We start from the raw sequence: 21,777 nt of genomic DNA, 5'->3' as shown, positions 1-21,777 counted from the left end.
TAAATTAAATTCTTTTGATTTCTCAAAGCAGCGCAAAGGCAGTTTTTATCTGTCATTTTTATCTTTCAACGTGCGTCAGAGCTGTGGGATGTATTAAACCAATCCTCTTAAATAATACTGAGGTAACATAGGCTTACTAATAACATAAACTAAGTAAATATAACATTAAAATCACAATATACAAAATAACCTTCCAAATATTGCAGAAATCACGTTTAGGTATTTGATATTACCAGGTATTTAGCGTACAACGGGGAGCTCTTTGTTAGAACTGTAGCAGATTTCAAATATTATTATATAGGACTACTATAAGGTATATATACCTACTAGGGTTCTATGGTACTATTGTGCGAGTTTAGAGAATCTAAATTAATTAATTATCCAAGGAATTTAATACGTCTCATGCTGAAATAAGTGCGTGTTTTAAATTGGCGAAACAATTTACGGTTCAATCATTTTGCTCTCAAAATTAGGTCTGTAAAATTGGGTAGGCAACCTTAACTATTTTAAAGTAGCAGCGCTCAGTATCCCACAGAAAGCATAAGTAGTTTACCCTTTTATGTGGTATAACCTACATCTGATACTACCACACTGTGCACTTTTCTTTCGGATTCATAGGCGACCCAAGTGGGCATTTGAATTCCCTGGCAAAGTCGTTAGAGTTCGAAAGGGTCCCGATGACACGGAAGCGGCCTGGTGAGTGCACGGCTGTCTTGAGTTTGTTTCGCATCGCTTCAGCACGCATTGCGCCGCACCATACCTGTGAATATAATATATTGCTCAAAGATTAACTGGCCTAGCGGTGAGAACGTGCGACTTGCTATCCGGAGGTCGTGGTCGGCGGGTTCAAACCCCCGCCCGGCTCGTACCAACGAGTTTTTCGGAACAAATGTACGAAATATCATTTGATATTTACCCAGTCGCTTTTCGGTGAAGGAAAACACCATGAGGAAACAGGACATACCAATAAGGCCTAGTTTCAGAAAAGTCAGATAGGGGTCATCCATTAATTACATCAGTTTCTTTCCTAATCGGTTTTGTGTTATATAATTCTCTTTTATCAAAAATATTTTGATAATATATTAATAAAATAATACCTAATCCGATTTCGTAGAAAACAAAATTGCTAAAAATGTGACGTCACACCAGGTTTGCCAAATGTGACCAAGTGTGACAAGGAGGGGGGAGGGGTCAAAAAACCTCGAAATTCGTGTGATGTAATTAATGGATGAACCCATAGCAGTCGTTATCGTAAAAACTAGTGCCTACGCCAATTATTGAGATTAGTTGCCAAGCGGACCCCAGGCTCCCATGAGCCGTGGCAAAATGCCGGGACAACGCGAGGATTATGTCTACGAAGTCTTCTTGCGTCTACTGCCACATCTATATCACCTTTATTATAAAAACTTCGTGTCTCAGCAGTTAATAATAGTACTGCCCCGTAATCAACCTAAACGTCCACTAAAGTCTTGTTAGTACTCTAGCTGCTGTTTAAGTTGAGGATGACAGATTAATATTGAATACGAGTTACAGGTCTATTTCTACGAGCTGATTGTTGCGGTTCAAATGCAAAAATAAACCCAGACGTCTAATATTAAAGAAGTCTCCTAATTTGTTTCTTTGGTCATTCTTCTGCTATTCCACCTCCCTGCTACACCTACTTTACCTACAAACAGCAGTATGTGTATTCCTAAAGGAAGTAGGCAAATTTAATTTCCTAATTTCTTAGGGTGTTACCTGCGCAAAGTTAAGGAAGAACAGTTGCGTGTGTGTATGGTTGAGGCCGGGCAGCGTCTCGTCGGCGACTCCATTCTTCTGGACCCAGCGGATGTAGGCGCGGAACGCTTGCTTCACGCCGCCGTTGTCGGCTATGTTTTCACCCTGGAAAATTAAAACATCAATTTGCAGAGTGCTTTTAAGGTTACCAATGTAGTTGAGGATTGCTTGTAGGAGCAATGAGCAATATGTATGCAACAATAAGCAGGTTAAGTTTAAGTTGCAACGGTTATGTGTAAGGCCATCTCGCAATAGATGCGTAATGCATTAGGCACACACATATAATTCAACAGCAATAATTTCCAAGTTTAATATTTAGAACGGTAAAAATAAGAAACAAAGCCGCCTTCTGCATAACGGTATAATTTCGAAAAGGCTGTCCACATTCAAAGTCTGTTCTCACCAGTGTGTTGACGCCCTCGAGCTTCGTGTTGCTTCGGGCACCTCGTAGGGGCTGTTCTGATCTATAAGGCATTGCGCACGGCTATGGAACTCCTCAATAGCAAAGTCTGACCACCGGAAGCGCAGGATGAACTCCAAAAGTTAGGTTTCATACAAAGCCTGTTCTCACCTGTGTGTGGACGTCATCGAGTTACTGGCAGCCCATAGCGATCGTACTGCGCATGGCGCGGTTCAATGCCTCAAAAGCGGAGTCTGACCACAAGGGGCGGTAAAGGTTGAATTACATAAGGCAATGCTTTTATGAAACCTGTTTTCACCTGAGTGTTGACACCGTCAAGCTTCATGTTGACTTCAGGCACCACGTAGTGACCATACTGATCTATTAGGCACTGCGCACGCCGATGGAACGCTTCGATAGCAGAGTCAGACCACCAGCGATGTAGGTTTCCGTTGCAGTCAAAGAGGCGACCTTTATCGTCGAAGCCGTGCGTTAATTCGTGGCCTAGAAATGAATAACATATAATTAATTTCTTGCTTATTTTGTATTACAATGTACATTTCACGGCATTTCCTATTATCTAGTAGAGGTCCAGTACTTCTATAACACAATCAAAAATACCATTAAAATTTACGCAATTCTTTAAAGTTTTGTCCATGAAAGCATTTTGAACAAACTCTTAAATATTTAATAACGCAATCGCTGGTAAATCACAAAATATAATAAGGTCTACGTTTAAATTATCAAACAAACGAGCAAATAATATGTTATCCAGGGTACTTAGGAGAAAAACGGAGACTATGTTTGCATGGAGTCAACTTGTCTCTTATTTAACTCCTCTTACCTATGACGACACCGATGCCTCCATAATTGAGTGACCGCGGAAAGTGGCGGTGGTAAAATGGTGGTTGCAGTATCCCAGCCGGGAACATGATCTGGTTCTTATTGCGGCTGTAATACGCGTTTACCACTGCTGGTGCCGTGTTCCACAATGTCTTGTTTACTGGCTCGCCTATCCTAAAATAATAGTAGTATATAGTAGATGATTACAGCGTGGACGCGATCAATCAACTGAACGAATAAAAGTACTTCACAAGCTTTAGTTTTTTGTGATAGGAAAACAACAGCTTTAATAATAAATTAAGTACCTAACTTCATTTTTTCGGAAGATCTCGTAAGAATTCTCTTACTTATTGAACCACTTACCGAGACTGTTCCATTTGAGTTAAATGTTGCAAAATATTCAGAGTATTCTCAAAATACTTGTCAGGATGTATTTTTACATCTTTATATCTCTGATCCAACTCTTTCTTATTTAAAATAAAATCCGGATATCCTATCCTTAACATCATAGCGTCTACTTTTTGCGCAGCTAAATTTTTTGTCTCACTATCTATCCAGTCAATCTTATGGAGGAGTTCCCTAAAGGATTGTTGTATTTCTCTTGTCATAGTAAGCGTATCGTTTTTGCTAGTTTCATCGAAATGCTTCCTTACAAACATAGATCCAAGAGCCATGCCCATGTTTGAGTTCACTTGAGAGATGCAATTCTTCCATCTCGGTGGGGATTGTTCTCGACCAAACAATATGAAGTAAAATCTGAAAATAATTGATACATATAATCTTCATGTCGGCTCCACATGCTCGGTGCTTGTTACAAACATGCTAAACACCACCCAACAGAAATACGGCATCCCCAGGTTTGGTGAACGTAGCAGTTTGTCGAACACCCCTTTGATTTATGGAAAAAGCCGACACCGATGCCGATCACTCGCAAACACAAAACAAAACAGACAAACACCTATCCACACGTTCGTGCTTGTAGTTTGGCGGTTGCTGTTTGTCGTGGTTTGCCAAGCATGTGGAGCCGGCATCAGCAATGAAGTTTCGTTAACTTTTTTTTGGTTGACAGTTTAAATACATTTCGAAATAAATAAGGTTTGACTGTAGTCTAGAAAAAATATATATTATAAATGTGTTGTGTACATTTATGATATACACATATTTTTTCTTCAAATTTTAAACATTTGTAAATACTTGCTGTTGCTTGGCTGACTGAAAACGATCGTCGAGGTTGTTGACCCTGTGCCTAACAAAACGCCATAGCAAGTAGTTAGCCAGCACTTCTGGATCCGTGGCATGGATCAGCTTTACGAGGTGCTAAAAGCAACATGAAAAATCCTAGTCAATTATGGTCAGTTAAATAAATAAAATAAGAGTAAATTTAATATAAAAAGCTCTGTGAATGGCCACGAAATAAACAACTATTGATAAGGTTCTCAGGTTAAGTCGTCAAAATCTACAATTCAAAATACATACTACTTAGCAAGGCTTCCGTGAAAGTTAAACTTAAGTGGGTGGGCTTTGCGACGGGTTCTTCATTTACTAAAAAAATATTTAAAAAAAATGTATTTTTATCTCACCTGTACGTAGGTGAGTGCAAAAAGCACAACAGTTTCATGTGAATGAACGGTCCTGTTCATGACGGCACACAAATATCGTCTCCATCCAATCTCTGGCACCAACTTCTCCAGCTTACGTAGTGTCATTCTTCGGTAGAGTTCAGACACGTTTCTTCTATCCTCTGGAGCTGATGTTATATTTGCTAACCTGGTAATCACATATTTAACAAATGTGTGCACTGGATCTGTATCTGGAGTGCTAGGGTGAGCTACTCGCTACGAACGTAGCCTTTCGGCTAGACGGAAAAACCCGTAACAGTAGCGAAAAGCGTCTACAAACAGAGAACACGCTTAGTGCGTCGCTGTTAGTTTATGCTTAGCTAACCATTTAGGGATCCAGTTATTAATAACATATACCTACTGAATGGGTAGATTCTGTATATATATTTAGCTAAAGTATTTTAAAAGCAAAACATTACTTTATTTCAAAATTGATGAGCTTCTCTGCACTGTGCAACACGTGATTCTTACTTCCGCCTAGTAAAAGGGCAATTTTTATAAGATAATGCTTGTATGCATCCAGATATACTTTGTTTGAACTTTGCAGAAAATATTCTCGTGTAGGCAACCCTGAAAAAAAGAACACTGTAAGGCATCTACAATCCCTAAGAACTTTTCGTAACAACTACACGATTTCCAACGAAAAGGCTTGGAATCGATTCAATTATCAACTCAAAACCGATTAATAATTTATTTTTAGTCAACAAATTAGCAACGTAAGCTTATACGTACCTCACATACTATACATACCTAAGCTCGTCTGGTCAAATTGAATAACGTATTCGTCAGAATTTTTAATATCCGGTCCTACCCACTCCGAAATTAAAATGTCATTATTGTACAATCGTAACTTTGCCATAACCTCTAGCCAGTTAAAATGCAGCGGTAACCATGCGGGGTCGAGAATAGGCCAACCTCCAAACAAATTTAATAGATCTAGGAGTGGTTGATGCCCACGTTTTTGTAGTATTTCGTAGTTCATACATGATTTAAATAGAAATTTAGCTTTCAATGCTGCATCGTCAGTTTTAGTGAAATCGTCTGAAATAGGTAGATTAGTTTTCGTATCTCGTTTTGGTCTGCTTTTTCTGACGGTAGACAAATGGACGTCTTTTGAACTACGTATTTGAGGTTAGATAATTTTCCTTTCAGGCTACGTTTCTTTCTTTTCCCATGTTTTTCAGCAATTTCACCATCTCTATTCGTATGCACGTATCTCAGTCTATTTCCTCTTCTTTTCTTTTTTACGTGTTTCAAATTGTTAGGTTTCGTGTTATTGGCTGTTTTAAATATGGCTCTTTCTTTCCTATGAAACAAAGTGTGGATACGATTAACCATTTCAGGTTTTTCGCCATCAGTTTTGATCCAGTCGTATCGGTACCTCCCATTAATGGAACTGTTAAATATTCCACCTAAGTGACTATCTATTGTATCTATGTGAAGCTTATTATTATCATCATGCGTGTTTTGATAACGTTTTTTCGAAGTTGTGTTTAGAAATCCATAATTCATGTCAAGGTTGGCGCCGGGATATTTGCTCGGGAATGGTTCATTGAATTCCAGTAGGTCCTTAAGTACGGCATCTAGGTTTTCTCTTAGCATTTCAAAAGTGTCGTATCTAGAAAACAGAAAGAATAATGTTGTTCTAACTGCAGTCAAAATTATTTTACAGCGATACAACAACATTCAAAATTGGCTGGAACTTCTTATAATAAAGTATTTGAAAAGTTGGCGTTTCAGCCATGATAGGTATTATTCCCAACAACGGCAAAGCCCCCTTTTGTAACTATCCCGGGTAACATTGAGCTTCTGTGCAACATACCCGGCTTTATCAGCTGGAATAGGGTTCAACGCGGCCCAGTTCCCGCACGCATATTGGTAGAAGTCGTGGCAAGGGTCGGCTTCAACGTCCATGTTTCGTTTCATGATGCTCGCCTGCGTCGCCCTTATGGCGGCTTTGTCGCCTTGCCCTTTCCAGAATGCTTGGATTCCTATACCGTACGCAGAATTTGTTACAAAATCAGAATTTTACAGTGTTGTTTGATTTTATTCTAACCACTAATGGAATAAAAATTTGACACCTAATTTACGCGGCTGATGCGAATCCGCAAGCAGTTCCGATCAGTAAGCCAGACAGCGCTATGCACAATATATAGCAACATCCTGCTCGCACATCCAATGAGAAGACTGCCTTTTACTAGGAGTATAGAAGTTTAACTACTTGCTATATTTTGTTCTGGTACTTCTCGGTAGCCTCTTTCGCTTCGTTAATCTTATAGAGGAATCACACAAGTAGTCGTTATGGATCTATAGCTCGCATTACACTGACTTGCACAAAATGCAACCATTGGTGTTACCTACGTGGCCTGCTCGCGTAGTCAACATGCCAATCGTTAACGCTGCGTAGCCTAGCGCAGTCATCTCTCTCTATCACTCTTCCATATTAGTGCGACAGTGACAGTTGCGTTTCCTTCGCTACGGAGCGTTAACGATTGGCATGTTGGCTACGCGGGCTGATAGTAAGGATTCGGCGTCCATATGTTATTGTAAAAATCACCCTCGAATAATTTTAGCACTACAATGGGGCCTTAACCTTGATCGATTTAGGCCAATAGCCAATTGGATAATGTCTTCGACAATCGTGTTATTGTAGATGAATGCGACATGGACGCAGTTATACAACTGTATCCTTACTAAATCGCTTAAAGTATGATGTCATATAGATGACATTGATGAAAATACGCGATATTGATAAGATTAAACGCTGTCATATTTTTTTACTGACAGAATGAAAAGCAAAATTGTGTGGTCAAGGTGTGGTCGTCTAAAAGTTGTGCTGTATAGGGCAGAATTGTTACTGCAGGAATTATGCATTATATTTTTTTAAATTGTGACACCTATTCATACGAACCAAGTAGGTAAAAATGAGTTTCACTTTTAAAATACTGACGTTTACAATTTATTTTTATTGTTTATGGTAAAAATATGACCTCGTTTGCAAAATTTCACGGACCACATATATTGCCTAGGTTATAAGGGTCAAATAGCTACAGCTACCAAAAACAAGTACTTACCTAGTGATTAGAGATTAGTAGAAGAAGAAAAGAAGAAATTAAATACTTCTTCTCTCTATTCTTCTATTAAATACCTGAATGCGATGAACTCGGCTTATACAGGTGCAGCGCGGAAGACTCCATCTCGCCCTCCTCTAGTTCTGGTTGACTACGGATCTGTTCCACCACGTCGTCTAGAGGGCCGCGATCCACGTGATTTCGATGCTCCGCGATACTGCATAGACATTAGAAATATACTCTATACCTCTAAATTTACCGGTTTTTTTTTTACTGACAAAACTCGCTTCTTTGTCAGTAGAAAAAATCCGGTAAATTTAAAAATGTACACGCAAAAGATCGATCTTCCGTACAAATTTTGAATTCCGCACCTATTTCTATCTACTGAAAAAAGTTGGCTTGCCAGAGTACAGTAAACACTATTCATAACACATTAACGCCCAATCCAGGCCGATTTAGGTCAAATACGTTAATCCATCATTGTAAGGACTGATTAAACCAACCAGTTTAAGTGCAATCACAGAGTGCGCCAAGTTGCTACAAATCTCAAGGTCTATTTATACTAGGAACAAACTCACAGAACACACCCTGCTATTAGGAATTAGGAATTACATAGTTTCCTTGCAAATGATCACTGTAATAGATACGATGCCCTTACATGCGAATTTGCGTGATGTTAGTTGGTTATGTTGCGAGGTAGGATTCTACGTACTCGTGATGGTTGTAGTAAATATGGACTGCCTTCGAATTGAAGATAAAAACTACACACGTAAATTTTTTCATTCATACATACATCCCTACAACGAAATCGGTTTCTCTTTTTTGAGAGTCACTTTATTGTAAATTTTATCAGAATGATTAGACCCATTATGTCTAAGTACTTAATTATTTGAATACGCACGTTTGAAATCCTTCCTTTTCTTCCTGACTGCTAGTTTCCGCGGAGTCATAAGAATAGTCTTCGTAACTCTCGCCGGTGCTTTCTTGATCATGCTCTTGGACCCCATGATGATGAAAGAGGGGATCTTCCCTTGAGTAAATAAAAAAAAGTTATACTTAGTAGACCGAGTTAGATTAAATATAACTTCAGTTTTACGTTAGTAGTCTCGGACTTGGAATAAAAGTATACACAGACCTTTCAACTACTTATATAGTAGTCCAAAATAAAGTAATTCACTGGTATTAAATTCTGCTTTAGAATCCCAAAATAGTCCATTTTGGGAAAACTCGAAAAAAACTCTGCGTGTCGGCCTATATTGTCAATGTTGAAATATACTAAAAACGCTTACGTAAAGTTCACATAAAGAAAGAAATCACTTGGACTTACATGTAGTCCTGCGATGTAAATGTAAATTTGCTACTACGTTTTGGCCTGATTGGTCCACTCACTCCTTTCCAAGCGTCCCACAAAAAGTTGTCACTAGTAACTGGGTCTTCTAAACTTCTTTTAGACTTTGAATATATTTGCGCTTGCATCAGCTCTTCAGCCGGTAGAAAGGAGGTTTGGAAACCATGAAACAGGTCTCTTTCTTCGGGAGGAATTCCCTCCAACTTGTTGTACGTCTTCGGGATATTTTGACCAATGAATTGAGTTTCATCTGCAGAATCCGAGTCATTGATTATAAAGCATGTAACGAGGAAGGTTACTAGTACTAAAGCTGTGATGATTGTCAAAAGTTTACCGGTCTTCGGGTTTTGTTTTATAGTTATTCCATCGGGTGGAATACGCGCGTTTGCCCGCTTCATGGCAGCTTTCGACTGGGAACGTCAGTTCTGACTGACGGATATTCATAAGTGGAACATCAAACTACTGCGTCGCACCTTTTGTGTGACCATGTCGTTGGATTTGCTACGTAAATTGCGAGTAATCACGGGTGGACCGGTGTGTCGCCGGTGCAAACTCGACCATTTGACTGATTATCTGACCTTACCTAACGACTATGTTTGTACAATAAACCGTATGGTTTTGTCTGTTTTAGCTTTAGTTTGAAGTGGTTCAACCTTCTTTATCAAAACTAGAACAGTAACCCTGGCTTTTCGGGTACATTTGACACGCTTTGACATACGTTAGTATTGGTAACTATATGTCAGAGTTGTCAAAGATATTTTTGCTATATTATTATATGATAAAATTAATATTTATTTAAAGTTGTGATTAATAATGCAACAAATCAGAGAAAGGTGTTGTACCGCAGACAGTTTTTTTCTTTTTTAACATATTTCAATGTAATATAATAATATTTAGAAAAAAGAGAACACTTGAACTACAGAAAATGTACCTAAATATTTAAAGATAAACTATCTAACTTCTTTTTGCGTTTATATCTGGAGACAAAGAAGGGAAAAGTGTCCATGGCGTAACAGTCCCAATATACCTACCATGGACTGCCTTGCCTTGGATATAGTAAAATATTAATTTTATTCAGTATAATCACACGCTATACCTAATGACTTAGCAAAGGTAGGTAAGTAAGTAAAATCACTTAGCATAATATACGGCATACATATATTCTAAAACATATATGCACGTGCATGCGTATTTGGATATTGTCAAGTGTTCGAGGTACAACTATGTCAGGGGTACAACAGCTTTCCCTATTCATCAACGTTCTTACACCAGCCATCACATTAACTTTGAAGAAGTATCAAAACAAGTGCACCACTTGAGAGATGTTATACTATGGGATATTCAGAGTGGTTTTGGTATGAAATTCATTTATTTTATTTGCTTCCATTGGGTATATCCGAGGTTGGTTGTATCTAAATTATATCTTAGGCTGAGCCTAAACAAATAAACAAATAAATAATAGAGACTGAGGTAAGGGCAATCGGATGATAGAAGAATCGACCACAACGCTTGGCATCGAGCATATATAAACAATACGCTGTGACGTGCTTAATTGCATTTCCCGCCAAATATATTTCTGCATGGTGCACACCGGTGTGATACATGCTTTATTGTGGTCATAGAATAGTTAGCACTATGCAGAATAATTTGCATAAATTTATTTATTTGATTCAAATACTTCTTGAACATCTGTTCTTATTTTAACTGTGTTTTTGGCGCACGAACGATCACAATCTTCTTCTTAGCCTTTTCAATCTTAGAGATGTAGGCCTCCTTCAGTTCCTTTTCGAACCAGCTGTTCTTTTGATATCATCATACCAACGCGTTTGGTTTGGGGCATGGCTTCCCTGCTGGGCGCAATTCTCCCCAAGGTCTCCACTCTACCTCTTGCATCATGAGCCTGCTCTTTTTGGGCCACATGCCCAGTCCACTCCCACTTCAGCTTTGCCATTCGCCTACATAAGTGACTTTTACTGTGTTTCCGAAGCCACTTGTTTATTTTCCTGACCCTAAGTGAGATTCTTACCATTTTTCCTTACCCATGACAATCTCTTGTCCCAGATACACATACTTAATAATACTCTTTACAACTTGGCGTACAGTAATTACAGTGTATACGTTGTACTTTTTGCGACGATTGTTTTATCCAAGTTAGTTTCCAAACAACACAATTATGACGATCACAATCTACTATTTGAAATGCTCCGAGAAGTTAACGGCAGCGCCTATACATTTTATTTATACATTTTAGAGACGCAATGTCAATGTTACGACTTGGATGAAACTAGTTTCTTCAATCACTTGATGTTTACAAAATTTTGGTTTATCCGCATCTCAAGTGTAAACAAGAAACGCTTCTGCCTGATGTTACTGGAAGACGACATTCCCTGTGCATGGACTCTGTCTCTGTTGTTGAAATCTATCTGGAATTGTCGTCCGAAAGATGCCGTAGCGTCGCAATCTGAGTAAGTAATATAAATTTAATTCTACATATTCATCAAGTAGCATTACAACGACGTATTACTACGACGATAGCAATTCAGGGTGCCGAGCCAAGGTGACAATCACTTGCGGTACGACAACGAAACGCTTTATATCTCTCTATTACTCTTCCATATTAGTGCGACAGTGAGAGTTGCGTTTCGTTCGCTACAAAGCGTAAACGATTGGCATGCTGGCTACGCTCAGACATACTTCATAGTATGCTATTAGAGCTTGCAATTTTCCACCCATGTGAGCGCCACCGACAATAAGGTCCCTTTTCATAGATAATGTCATATATAGGATCTTACCAAGGTGCCCAGCTTTCGCTATCCATGTGGGTGGTGTGTTTGTACTTTTCAGAGCCACGGTTTGGACCAGCTATGATCAGACTCCCATGGATCATAACAGAACGGCGGTACCTTTAGAGATGCTGGTAGAAGTCATGGAAGCGGATCGTAAATTTTTTCGAACCCTGGACTCGGTATATTTCATTTAAATAATTAATAAGTGCACTTTGTCTTCGTAAAAATTACATAATACCTACAGCACAGGTCATACTTAATTTGTATACATTTCTTTATTTGATTATTATATTTTGACGACCGGTCTGGCCTAGTGGGTTGTGACCCTGCCTACGAAGCTGATGGTCCCGGGTTCAAATCCTGGTAAGGGCATGTATTCGTGTGATGAGCATGGATATTTGTTCCTGAGTCATGGGTGTTTTCTATGTATTTAAGTATTTATAAATATTTATATATTATATATATCGTTGTCTAAGTACCCTCAACATAAGCCTTTATTGAGCTTACTGTGGGACTTAGTCAAGTTGTGTAATAATGTCCTATAATATTCATTATTTATTTATTTATTATTATTTAATGTAGTTGTATACATTGATAGATACATAGATTCTGTTACTATACAACTCCTACGTAGACAAGAGGCATAGGTAGAGTCACACCAAGATAATTTGGCAGAGATTTTGATAGCCCAGACAGTGCACGGGATATTTTAACGTCAAACTTCTATGAAATTATGACGTTTATTTAACACTTGCACCGTCTGGGCTATCAAAATCATTGCCAACTTATCTTGGTCTGACTTTATATATGCTTTCAAATACAAGCTGTAACAAAAACAGTGGGGATCTGTTTAATTTAAGGACATATTCGGTATCGTAGTAATAGAAAAAAGTAGAATAGAAAGAATTTGGACTTTGTATGGAGAGTTGGTCAAATTGAAAGACCTGCCCTATAGACAAAAAAAAAATTATTCGCATACATAAATTTTCTTCTACTTTTTCCTAATTAGAATACGACCTATAAGATTTAACCCTTGAACGGATCTCCGCTATTTTTGTTACATTCTGTATAAACATTTTTAGGGTTCCGTACCAAAAAGGTACAAAAGGAATCCTTATGGTGCGACTTTGTCCGTCCGTTCGTCTTTCTGTCACATCGCTAAATATCTCGAGAACTACTTAAGCTATCGATTTGAAAGGAATAGTTATGAACAACGCTAACGCAGACACATTGAAAGTATTTTTTTTATTATTATTGTATGAGTATTTTTGAATATCCAATATGGAGAGGAGGCAAAATTTCAAAGTTTAGTGACTAGGTCAAGTGGGGTATCATTTTTCATACAGAAAAAAAAGGATATATGCAGGAATGTGTAAAAAAAATCCCCCCCTTATATTCGAAGCTTACCGATGAAAGATTACAACATGACATTTTTTACATATTATTAACATTACTATAAGTTTTACAGGAAAAATATAATACAAAACAATACAAATCCTCTTTATTGCACAACCTCTGAAAAAAAAATCAAACCTCTATCTTGGTAACTTTTTTTTTAATTAACAAAAAACCTTCCCGAATTCAATTTGCAATTTTACCAACTTTACGTGTGTTTATTACACCTGAAATTTCTATGAGATTACATTAAATAGACCTTTCTTCAAATAAAAGATCAATTTTTGAAATCGGTTCACATGATAGAGAATTATCCTCGAAAAACCAACATACGTGAATTACATCGCACAAATTGCATCTACCTGAACTTACCTAAATATAAATATAAACTAAATTATCAAACTACCTAAGGGGTAGTTTAGTTTTTACAAACTTTTTTATTTACTTTCACCTGACCGTTGTCTGTTTGTAATCAAATCTTGCAAGTTAAGTACAGTCAGCGATAAACGCTTGTACCAAAAATGAAATTTTAGCCAAAAACTTATTTTCATTTGAAGTTTCCAGTTTCTTTTTTGGTACAGGCCTTATATACTCGTACTGACTACCGGGTTTAAAAATAACCCCATTAATTGTTATAGTCCTGACAATTATATTAAACAGAGTCACAAAGCCGAGTTCATGTCAGAGCTGCTCAAGATCGCTGGGGGTCCCATCGTGTGGGCTGTGTTTCACAAAGCCCAGACCATTTTCGACGAGTACCGCGAGGATCAACTGCAGAATTTACAAGAGAGTGCAGCGGTTATTGAAGTACAGGAGAGTTCCGTTAAAACGTCGATGCCGATGGACGATAAGGTATGTGCAATTGTGCAGCCAGACACAACAATTAATATTTTAGAATAAAATCATTTGTTATTGTTAGTCGAATTTCTCACTATTATATTACATAGAACGAATAATGTATTAATTTTTGTTAAATATTTCAAGTGGGAACACTACTATATAAATTATAAACCGAAATAAATGTCATATATTGAAAAAAATGTGGGCGGGGGCGCCACAAATCCTCAGTAAAAATTGCATGCATTGCATTGTTGGAAAAATTCAACGAGTATGTCGCCGTGACCTGTGTGACCGAGCGAGGCGCTGAAAACAAAACAACATTTATTTCGGTTTATAGTCGAATGTCTCATCTGTAAAAACTTTGCATTATGTCATTGCGGATCTTGGCTCCGATTTATAAACGATTTCCCTCAGTGTTGATAAACGAAACTATATTTACACAATGACTAACATTATTGTAAAATGTGTTTTGTTCTGGAGACAGGATAATACCTATTTCTTGCAGAGTAAGAAAGATCCACGCCGTAAAACTTCTGTGAGTGGTGGTGGAGATGGTGGGTTTTCTTTTCCGGCTCCGAAAGACGCACAGCGAGAGGTATTGTTATGCCAAGAATATCTGCATTTATAATTACATGGTTATTCATGTCATTATAAATGTAGATTTTTTTGACTAATTACCAATTGTTTTGGCAGCTGGAGGTATGTTTGGCTCAATGGACATCTATCATCAAGTCTGTGAAAGACAACCAAAAACTCGAGGAAGTTGAGTTAATCTTCAACGATGGCACGAAGAAGAGGATTTGGAAAATTAACAGACCTAAACCGGAAGTCATCGAAACTGTGGATTATGTACGTAAATTTACAGAAGGCGATTATCAAACCATCAGGTGATCCGTCTGCCCGTTTGCCTCCTCTACCATAAAAAAAACCATTTATTAAGTAATCCAAACGGGACTTAAGCGCGTATTAAGTTTTAAATTTACCTCAAAAAGGTAGATGGGAAAGGGTTGAATTTTGCAGTGACGCCCAAGCGGGTTCAGTGTAAGACTGTACTCTGTGAGGAGGCAATAACGCGTAACAAGTTGCCGTCGTGCGACGCGAAAGCATTAAGACAGGATTTTGCAGTTATCCTGAGGAAACAAACTTCCAAAGAGTAATACCACTACGGAGGAGCGATCAGCCCTTAGGGATCTTAAGGGAAATGAGGACGTCCTGGTTCTTAAGGCTGACAAGGGAAATGCCACTGTAGTGATGGACTCAACGGATTATGATAGCAAAATACAACACTTACTGGATGACGGTCTCGTATATGAGCTAGGGTCACTCGTCGCATTAGGGCTGTCATCAGGGACACCAATGAGTTGTTCGAGGAAGACGTTTTCAATCGTTTGTGCAAACCGAAGATTGTACTGCCACCTAAATGGTACGGATTGCCGAAAGTAGATAAAACGAATGTGCCTTTGCGGCTTATCGTGAGTCAAATCTCTTCTACCACTTACGATCTGGCAAAGCATGTTGCGTCGGTGAAAGACTCTCTTGATTTTATAGACATTCTCAAGGAAACAACGCTGAAACCAGATGATGTAATGGTGTGTTTTGACGTTGAGTCGCTTAATACTAGTGTTCCCGTTAAAGAATACCTTGAAGTAATTAGAAAGAAACTGAGCGATGGTGGTATATTGAAATCCATAATGGTGTTGCTGAGGAACTGCTTGGAAGGCAGCTATTTCCTGTATTGTGGGAAATATTATCTCCAGATTGATGGGGTTGCCATGGGTAGCCCTGTAGCACCGGTTTTGTCAAATATCTGGATGGAGCATATCGACGCCAGTATAGACCTAGCCTTGGGCAGTGAAGTTGTCGAAGTGATATGATATGATATGATGTTTTCTGCATTACGAAAGGTGGTAAGCAGGAGGTGGAGCAACTACTTCGATATCTAAATCCAATTCATTCAAAGACAAAGTTTACGTATGAATTAGACTCTAAACGCAATTTGCTGTTTCTGGTCGTGAAAGTGATTGTTCGAATGGATACGCGAATTGAATACGCGATTAAGTCCCGTTTGTATTAGTTAATGTGTAAAAATCGTGAAAGTTTAAATCAGTTTTTTATTAAACCATTAAGTCGGGTTTGCGCCTTAAGGCACAAAATCTATCACAAAAAAAAACGGATGCGAAAATCTACTCGTGTAATAGGGAGTATTACTGCAATTTTCCGCCCAGAGTGCAGCACTGGCACTTTTCGTAAAACATAGAGGAACTTATACATACAGCGCCTTAAACTGTTTTTTGACAAGTTTGTTTATGAAGGGCCTACCGGGAAACGCGTAAATCGAAATTTAGTTATCTGCCTCTTCATCGCTCGAACATGCAAGAGTGATAGAGGTTATATAACGACATTTCGATTTCCTTGTTCCGCGGTAAACCCTAAGATTGTGATGGATTGTGGTAATATTCCCTATTGATCATTTTAACTGTAACTTAGCAATTTAAGTTTCGGCTTAACTAAATTACTTTTACATGTATGCAGTTTACCTACACGATAGAATTCGTACCTGAAAACCACTCTGATTTGAACAAATGACATACAAGCAACGTAGCATAAACACTAAGCACCTAAGTATCTATACCTATTTCTGATCTGTGTAAATCTAGGCTCAAAGCGCGTCCAGATTTGCAATTCCAATCATCCAATTTACGAGCCCCGATGCAGTGGAGTTAGTCTAGTTATACTCGTACACAAATATTATTGTTTATTCTAATAAATTTTACAAGTTGATCAAACAACTCAGTATTGGGAACCATAATAGTAATGTTTAATGTACTTAGTTTATTCTGATGGTATAACAAAATTGCATGAGACTTATTGTTTAAGAAATGAACTCGTTAGTATTAGCATTCATATTTAGTGATTTTTAACTAAAATATTATTTTTATACAAACTGGAGAACTGCGAAAGGGTCATTCTCTGAGAATATGTCTGTTGCTACGACTGTTTTCATACATTTTGTATGGGTCGTGGCAATTAGACCGCAGGCTTATTTTTTGAGAATGACCGAAATAATAAGTTTTTGGCAAAAATGTCATTTTTGGTACAAGCTTTTATCGCTGACTGTACTTTTTTTCCACAGGCAACTAATACTCATCGACACAATTCTAAAAACCCCAAACACAATTAGGTTGCGTTGTTTTATCACAGAGTTCCTATCGCTACCCCCTGTCTCCATCATCAGATTAGCTTGATGGTACCATAATATTGCATTGTCACTCGACTTACATATGTATGCAAATTTTCAGCTTAATCGGAAACCAGGAAGTGGGTCAAATTTAACTTGCAAGATTCCAGGACATACATACAAAGCAAGCAACAAAGATACATACACGTGTAGTTAAATATAAAAGCTTGTAAAAAGCTTTTATAAAGCTTGTAAAAAAGCTTAAAAAAGCTTTTATAAAGCTTGTAAAAAGCTTGAAAAAGCTTGTAAAAATGGTCCGAGTAGACGAAAACATATGCATCGGGGCTCGTATCTCCGACGATAAATCATCTGTATTAATAACTTAGTCTCTAACTCTGACGACCAGTTTGGCCTAGTAGGTAGTGACCCTGCCTACGAAGCCGATGGTCCCAGATTCAAATCCTGGTAAGGGCATTTATTCGTGTGATGAGCATGGATATTTGTTCCTGAGTCATGGGTGTTTTCTATGTATTTAAGTATTTATAAATATTTATATATTATATATATCATTGTCTAAGTACCCTCAACACAAGCCTTATTGAGCTTACTGCGGGACTTAGTCAATTTGTGTAATGATGTCCTATAATATTTATTTTATTTATTTATTTAACTTGTAGCTAATAATGATTTTAAGTTCTTGTATGTGCGAATATGTAATATTTATATAGCCACCAACTTACAGCTTCAGTTACTACCGCAAGCGGTGGCCAAGCGAATACTGAACTTTGTGCCTCGCGCACAACTGGCTGACTGTGCGCGGGTCAACAGATACTGGGCGTATCTCGTCGATGAGCTCAAGTCTGAGCTCGCCGCACGTCTCAAAATTGATTTGGACATTGAAAAGCTCACGGTATGACATTTGAAATATCATTTCTGTAGGCTAGTTCTATTGGGGCTACCGTGAACATCAAAGTTCGCAAATTGCGGACATCTTTCTCTCTCACTTTAATTACGCCTTAATTTTAATAAAAGTATTCCCTCTGACTCCATTCATTAAACTTGGCAAGATGCTTCACTACTTTCAGTAGCGTTCCATTTACAAGACAGTTACGAAAGCACCACAAGTTTGCTGTCGTGCAAATGTCTAAATAGACGCGACCGATACAGGATGGATACAGGGGTTTAGTTGACTTTCAGAATCGATGTGATTAAATTAAGTTTGGAAGGCCACAGCGCTTATTACGAGGCCAAGGGACACCGAACCCCACATTCAGCTCTGCCCCTCATTTCAGGAAATAATGCTCCGTCATGACGCAATTAACCAAAGTATGGACACGTTCAAAACCGTGACTACGGCCTCTTGCAGTGCTCTCGCGTCTCGGCAGTGTATTAAGCGGCAGAATTACCCCAAGCAGCCTAGCCAGAAGTCTGGGGCTACAAATATGTTAAAATGCGTTTTGCGTGATACAAAAATTGTAAGTGTACTTATTTTTTTAAAGTAGCAACATGCCCCTATGCCGCACAAATAGTATGTAGTTACTATGTTTAGTTCAAGTGAAAGTTCTTTGGGAAGACCCTAGTATGCTATGCAACCCATGTTAATGTAACACATAATTATAGAGATAATAATTAAAAATAAATATATTATGGCAAGCCAGTTTTGTCAGAAGAGGAAGGCAGCTATTTGGAAAAAAATTGGGGCGAAGGATCGATCTCCCAAAAAAAAAACTAATAGACTACTGACAAACTTGGCTTTCCAGAGTAGGTATTTAAGCTCCAACCAAATAAACAGCGTATCCTCAAAAGTTCAGTCGCATATTTTGTCGTTGTTCGGTCATATATCTCGGGAACAGGTATCTACCCCTATAACCGCGAAAATCGAAGTTCGTCAATTGCGGGAATTTTTCTCTGTCACTCTAATTACGTCTTAAAAGAGAAAGATTCCCACAATTTGCAGATTTCGGTTTTCGTGGTTGGCCCCCTGCTAATCGAACGCAAGAATATAACATATCGTATTAATAGTTACTGTTGTTGAAATTTCTTCAGAAGCTGCCTCCGATTCGTAATCTGGCAGAGCTTTCGGAGAGGCTAGACCGCCGTGGAGCGGCCGACGATAGTTTGGAGGATTGGTGCAAGGCTGTACGAGGGTCATGCCAAAAGAAGTTAGATACTCTATGGTCATTTGATCGATACTGGCCAGTTATACACCATTGTAAAGGTAGGTTATTTGCTAATAAATTCAAATATGGAACACTCGGAAAATGTTAGGATTCCTTTTTTAATTATTTTTTTTCTGGGTAATTTTGGAGGGAAATTTTCGCAACAATGGAGCTCACTCGACGTGATTTTCGTGTTATGATTTATTATGATTTTAAAAAAGGTTTAAAACCTCAAGAGTGTTTTGAACTTTTAGTTTCAACTTTTGGCGAGTCTGCTTGTTCACGTGCAACTGTTTTTAATTGGTTTGCTGAATTTAAAAGGGGACGAGAGACCTTTGAAGATGAGGCGAAGACCGGACGGCCGCCAACCGCAGTCACTCAAGAAAACGTACAGGCTGTGGAAAAAAATGTTCGTGCGAACCGACGAATTACATATGCAGAGCTCGAGCGTGAGCTGGGTATTGGATCAGCAGCATTGCAAACTATAATTCATTATCATCTGGCCCTTCATAAGCGTTGTTCAAGATGGGTGCCGCACAAACTCACCGATTTGCAAAAAGACCGCCGCGTAGATTGGTGCAAATTTATGATAGATAAATTCGACGCTGGCGAGAAAAAAAATGTATATGATATACTTACAGGTGACGAAACATGGCTATATAACTACGACCCCGAAACAAAGCGGCAGTCCACAGTATGGTGTTTTGAAGATGAGCCGACGCCAACAAAATGTCGCCGAACCCGAAGTACACAAAAACAAATGATTGCCTCATTTTTCTGCAAGACGGGACATATTGCTACGATAGTGCTAGAAGATCAAAGGACAGTCAACTCTGAATGGTATGTGACAGTTTGTGCCCCCAGAGTACTGTCAGCTTGGTGTGACAAGCGGCCGAAATCGGGAACTCAGCACCTGCTCTGGCACCATGACAACGCTGCCCCTCACACTTCTGCTAGAACACTTGACTATTTCAGCTCAAAAAACGTGACTATCTTGCCCCACCCGCCATATTCCCCCGACCTAGCCCCTTGCGATTTTTACTTATTTCCCAAAATTAAAGAAAAATTAAAAGGAAGGCGATTTGAGAACAAAGAAGATGCCCTGGCTGCGTATAATTATGAAATTTCTGAGGTATCTAAAGAAGAGTGGTCATCGGTATTTTCTAAGTGGTTTAGACGGATGGAAAAGTGTATACGTGTTCACGGTGACTACTTCGAAAAAATAGATAGCTGTAATAAAGAATAAAGTCGGTAACTTTTGAGTATCTAATTTCTTTTGGCATGACCCTCGTACTCGCACAATACAATCCCGCAAACGATGGGGTCAATCTACCCCCCATACGAAAAGTGAGTATTTTTAGACTGCACCATACTAACGTTTTAAAGCTCTGTTTTTAATTTTTATATCCCAGATACTAAAATGACATAGATTCAATATTTTATCTCCAGACTGTGGATTTCCAAAAACAATATGTAGCTTCCTTCGGGATCCCTGGCATTTTATAATACTTTGGTACTTGAGCCGATTTTTATTGTGAAGTTGATTTTTTTGGTCAGACTGATAAAATTTGCTAGATAGATATTAGAGTTCCCTATTCTGTACAATAAACTGAAGCGTAATTTCACCCTATGTCCTAAAAACCTTCTAATGTAACGATAAATTCCATACGTTTTTTTCGGGAGAAATTGTGATTTTGCATTATCCTGATCTGACTGATATATCCTCTTCAAACCAGCTACATTTTATCTCTTGAAAACCGAAAACCGCCCCACCTACTATAACTATGGATTGTAGCCTATAGGGGAAGGGAGGGGGAAAGATAGGTAGGAGACCAAACTAATAAACTCACACCTATTCCTTTTGCAGTTTTCAGTGGATAATGGCATCATGGACTTTGAGGGCATCACTTTCCCATGTCCTTTGATGAGTATGAACTTGACTCTGCCGCTCAAACCGCCGCTATGCAAGGATCCTACAGCTAATACGTACGTAATTTATAGTTATGTAGGTACGGTGCGTATTTTTCTTATAGTCCTAATTTCTATCAGAACATCATATTTCAGGTCCTCGTACAAGAAAAATAAAAATTCAAACATTAATGCTTCAAAAGTCAACTTTACAAAGCTGTACAAATGGGGCTGCAAACGCTATAATCTTTGGAGCCGAGACTTTTCGAGTCTGTATACCGCTTCGAAAATTGCTAGTTATAAATCTCCAGTTTAAATAGACGATAAATTGATTTTTCTAGCTACTGTCAAGTTTAAAGTTGTAATTGTTTTACATTGATGTATTATCTTGGTTCAGTTTTATAAAGCAAAAGTATACCACGAATATTAAAATCTCGTTATAGTCTGCGTAATC

The 21,777-nt window shown here is 38.4% G+C and overlaps 2 protein-coding genes across 3 annotated transcripts; one reads left to right on the top strand and one right to left on the bottom strand.

The window, feature by feature from the left end:
* Positions 1-94: 94 nt before the first annotated feature.
* On the bottom strand, positions 95-9,669 carry LOC133521956 (neprilysin-4-like). Its single transcript, XM_061857089.1, is given in 14 exon segments — positions 95-760; positions 1,738-1,881; positions 2,496-2,680; positions 3,021-3,193; positions 3,383-3,775; positions 4,218-4,336; positions 4,600-4,786; positions 5,058-5,208; positions 5,389-5,743; positions 5,746-6,256; positions 6,461-6,629; positions 7,787-7,926; positions 8,611-8,739; positions 9,037-9,669. Coding segments are annotated over 14 exon segments (3,252 nt in total). The 5' UTR covers positions 9,456-9,669; the 3' UTR covers positions 95-583.
* A 112-nt stretch (positions 9,670-9,781) lies between these two features.
* LOC133521957 (uncharacterized) lies at positions 9,782-21,765 on the top strand. 2 transcript variants are annotated; one of them, XM_061857091.1, is made up of 13 exons: positions 9,782-9,890; positions 10,330-10,412; positions 11,309-11,522; positions 11,902-12,022; positions 13,899-14,090; positions 14,584-14,673; positions 14,772-14,927; positions 17,999-18,166; positions 18,549-18,731; positions 19,303-19,399; positions 20,710-20,762; positions 21,283-21,401; positions 21,480-21,765. In XM_061857091.1, exons 1-13 carry the CDS (start codon positions 9,871-9,873, stop codon positions 21,637-21,639), a joined length of 1,656 nt encoding a protein of 551 aa, XP_061713075.1. In that variant the 5' UTR covers positions 9,782-9,870; the 3' UTR covers positions 21,640-21,765. The 2 variants fall into 2 exon arrangements, with proteins under 2 accessions (XP_061713075.1, XP_061713074.1); XM_061857090.1 differs by lacking the exon at positions 9,782-9,890 and having other exon boundaries at positions 9,946-10,412.
* The last annotated feature ends 12 nt before the right edge of the window (positions 21,766-21,777 follow it).

Source organism: Cydia pomonella, chromosome 10 (genome assembly GCF_033807575.1).
Source record: "Cydia pomonella isolate Wapato2018A chromosome 10, ilCydPomo1, whole genome shotgun sequence".
Taxonomy (NCBI): Eukaryota; Metazoa; Arthropoda; class Insecta; order Lepidoptera; family Tortricidae; genus Cydia; species Cydia pomonella.
The sequence above is the reverse complement of the archived record's forward strand: the minus strand, read 5'-3'. Positions and strand labels throughout refer to the sequence as shown.

Excerpts from the sequence above, each read along its gene's own strand:
- LOC133521957 (XM_061857090.1), top strand. The coding sequence starts at position 10,232 with ATGCACGTGCATGCGTATTTGGATATTGTCAAGTGTTCGAGGTACAAC. Across the intron at positions 10,413-11,308 it reads GGATATTCAGAGTGGTTTTG|AGACGCAATGTCAATGTTAC; the intron begins GTATGAAATTCA and ends TATACATTTTAG. Across the intron at positions 18,167-18,548 it reads TGGACATTGAAAAGCTCACG|GAAATAATGCTCCGTCATGA; the intron begins GTATGACATTTG and ends CCCTCATTTCAG.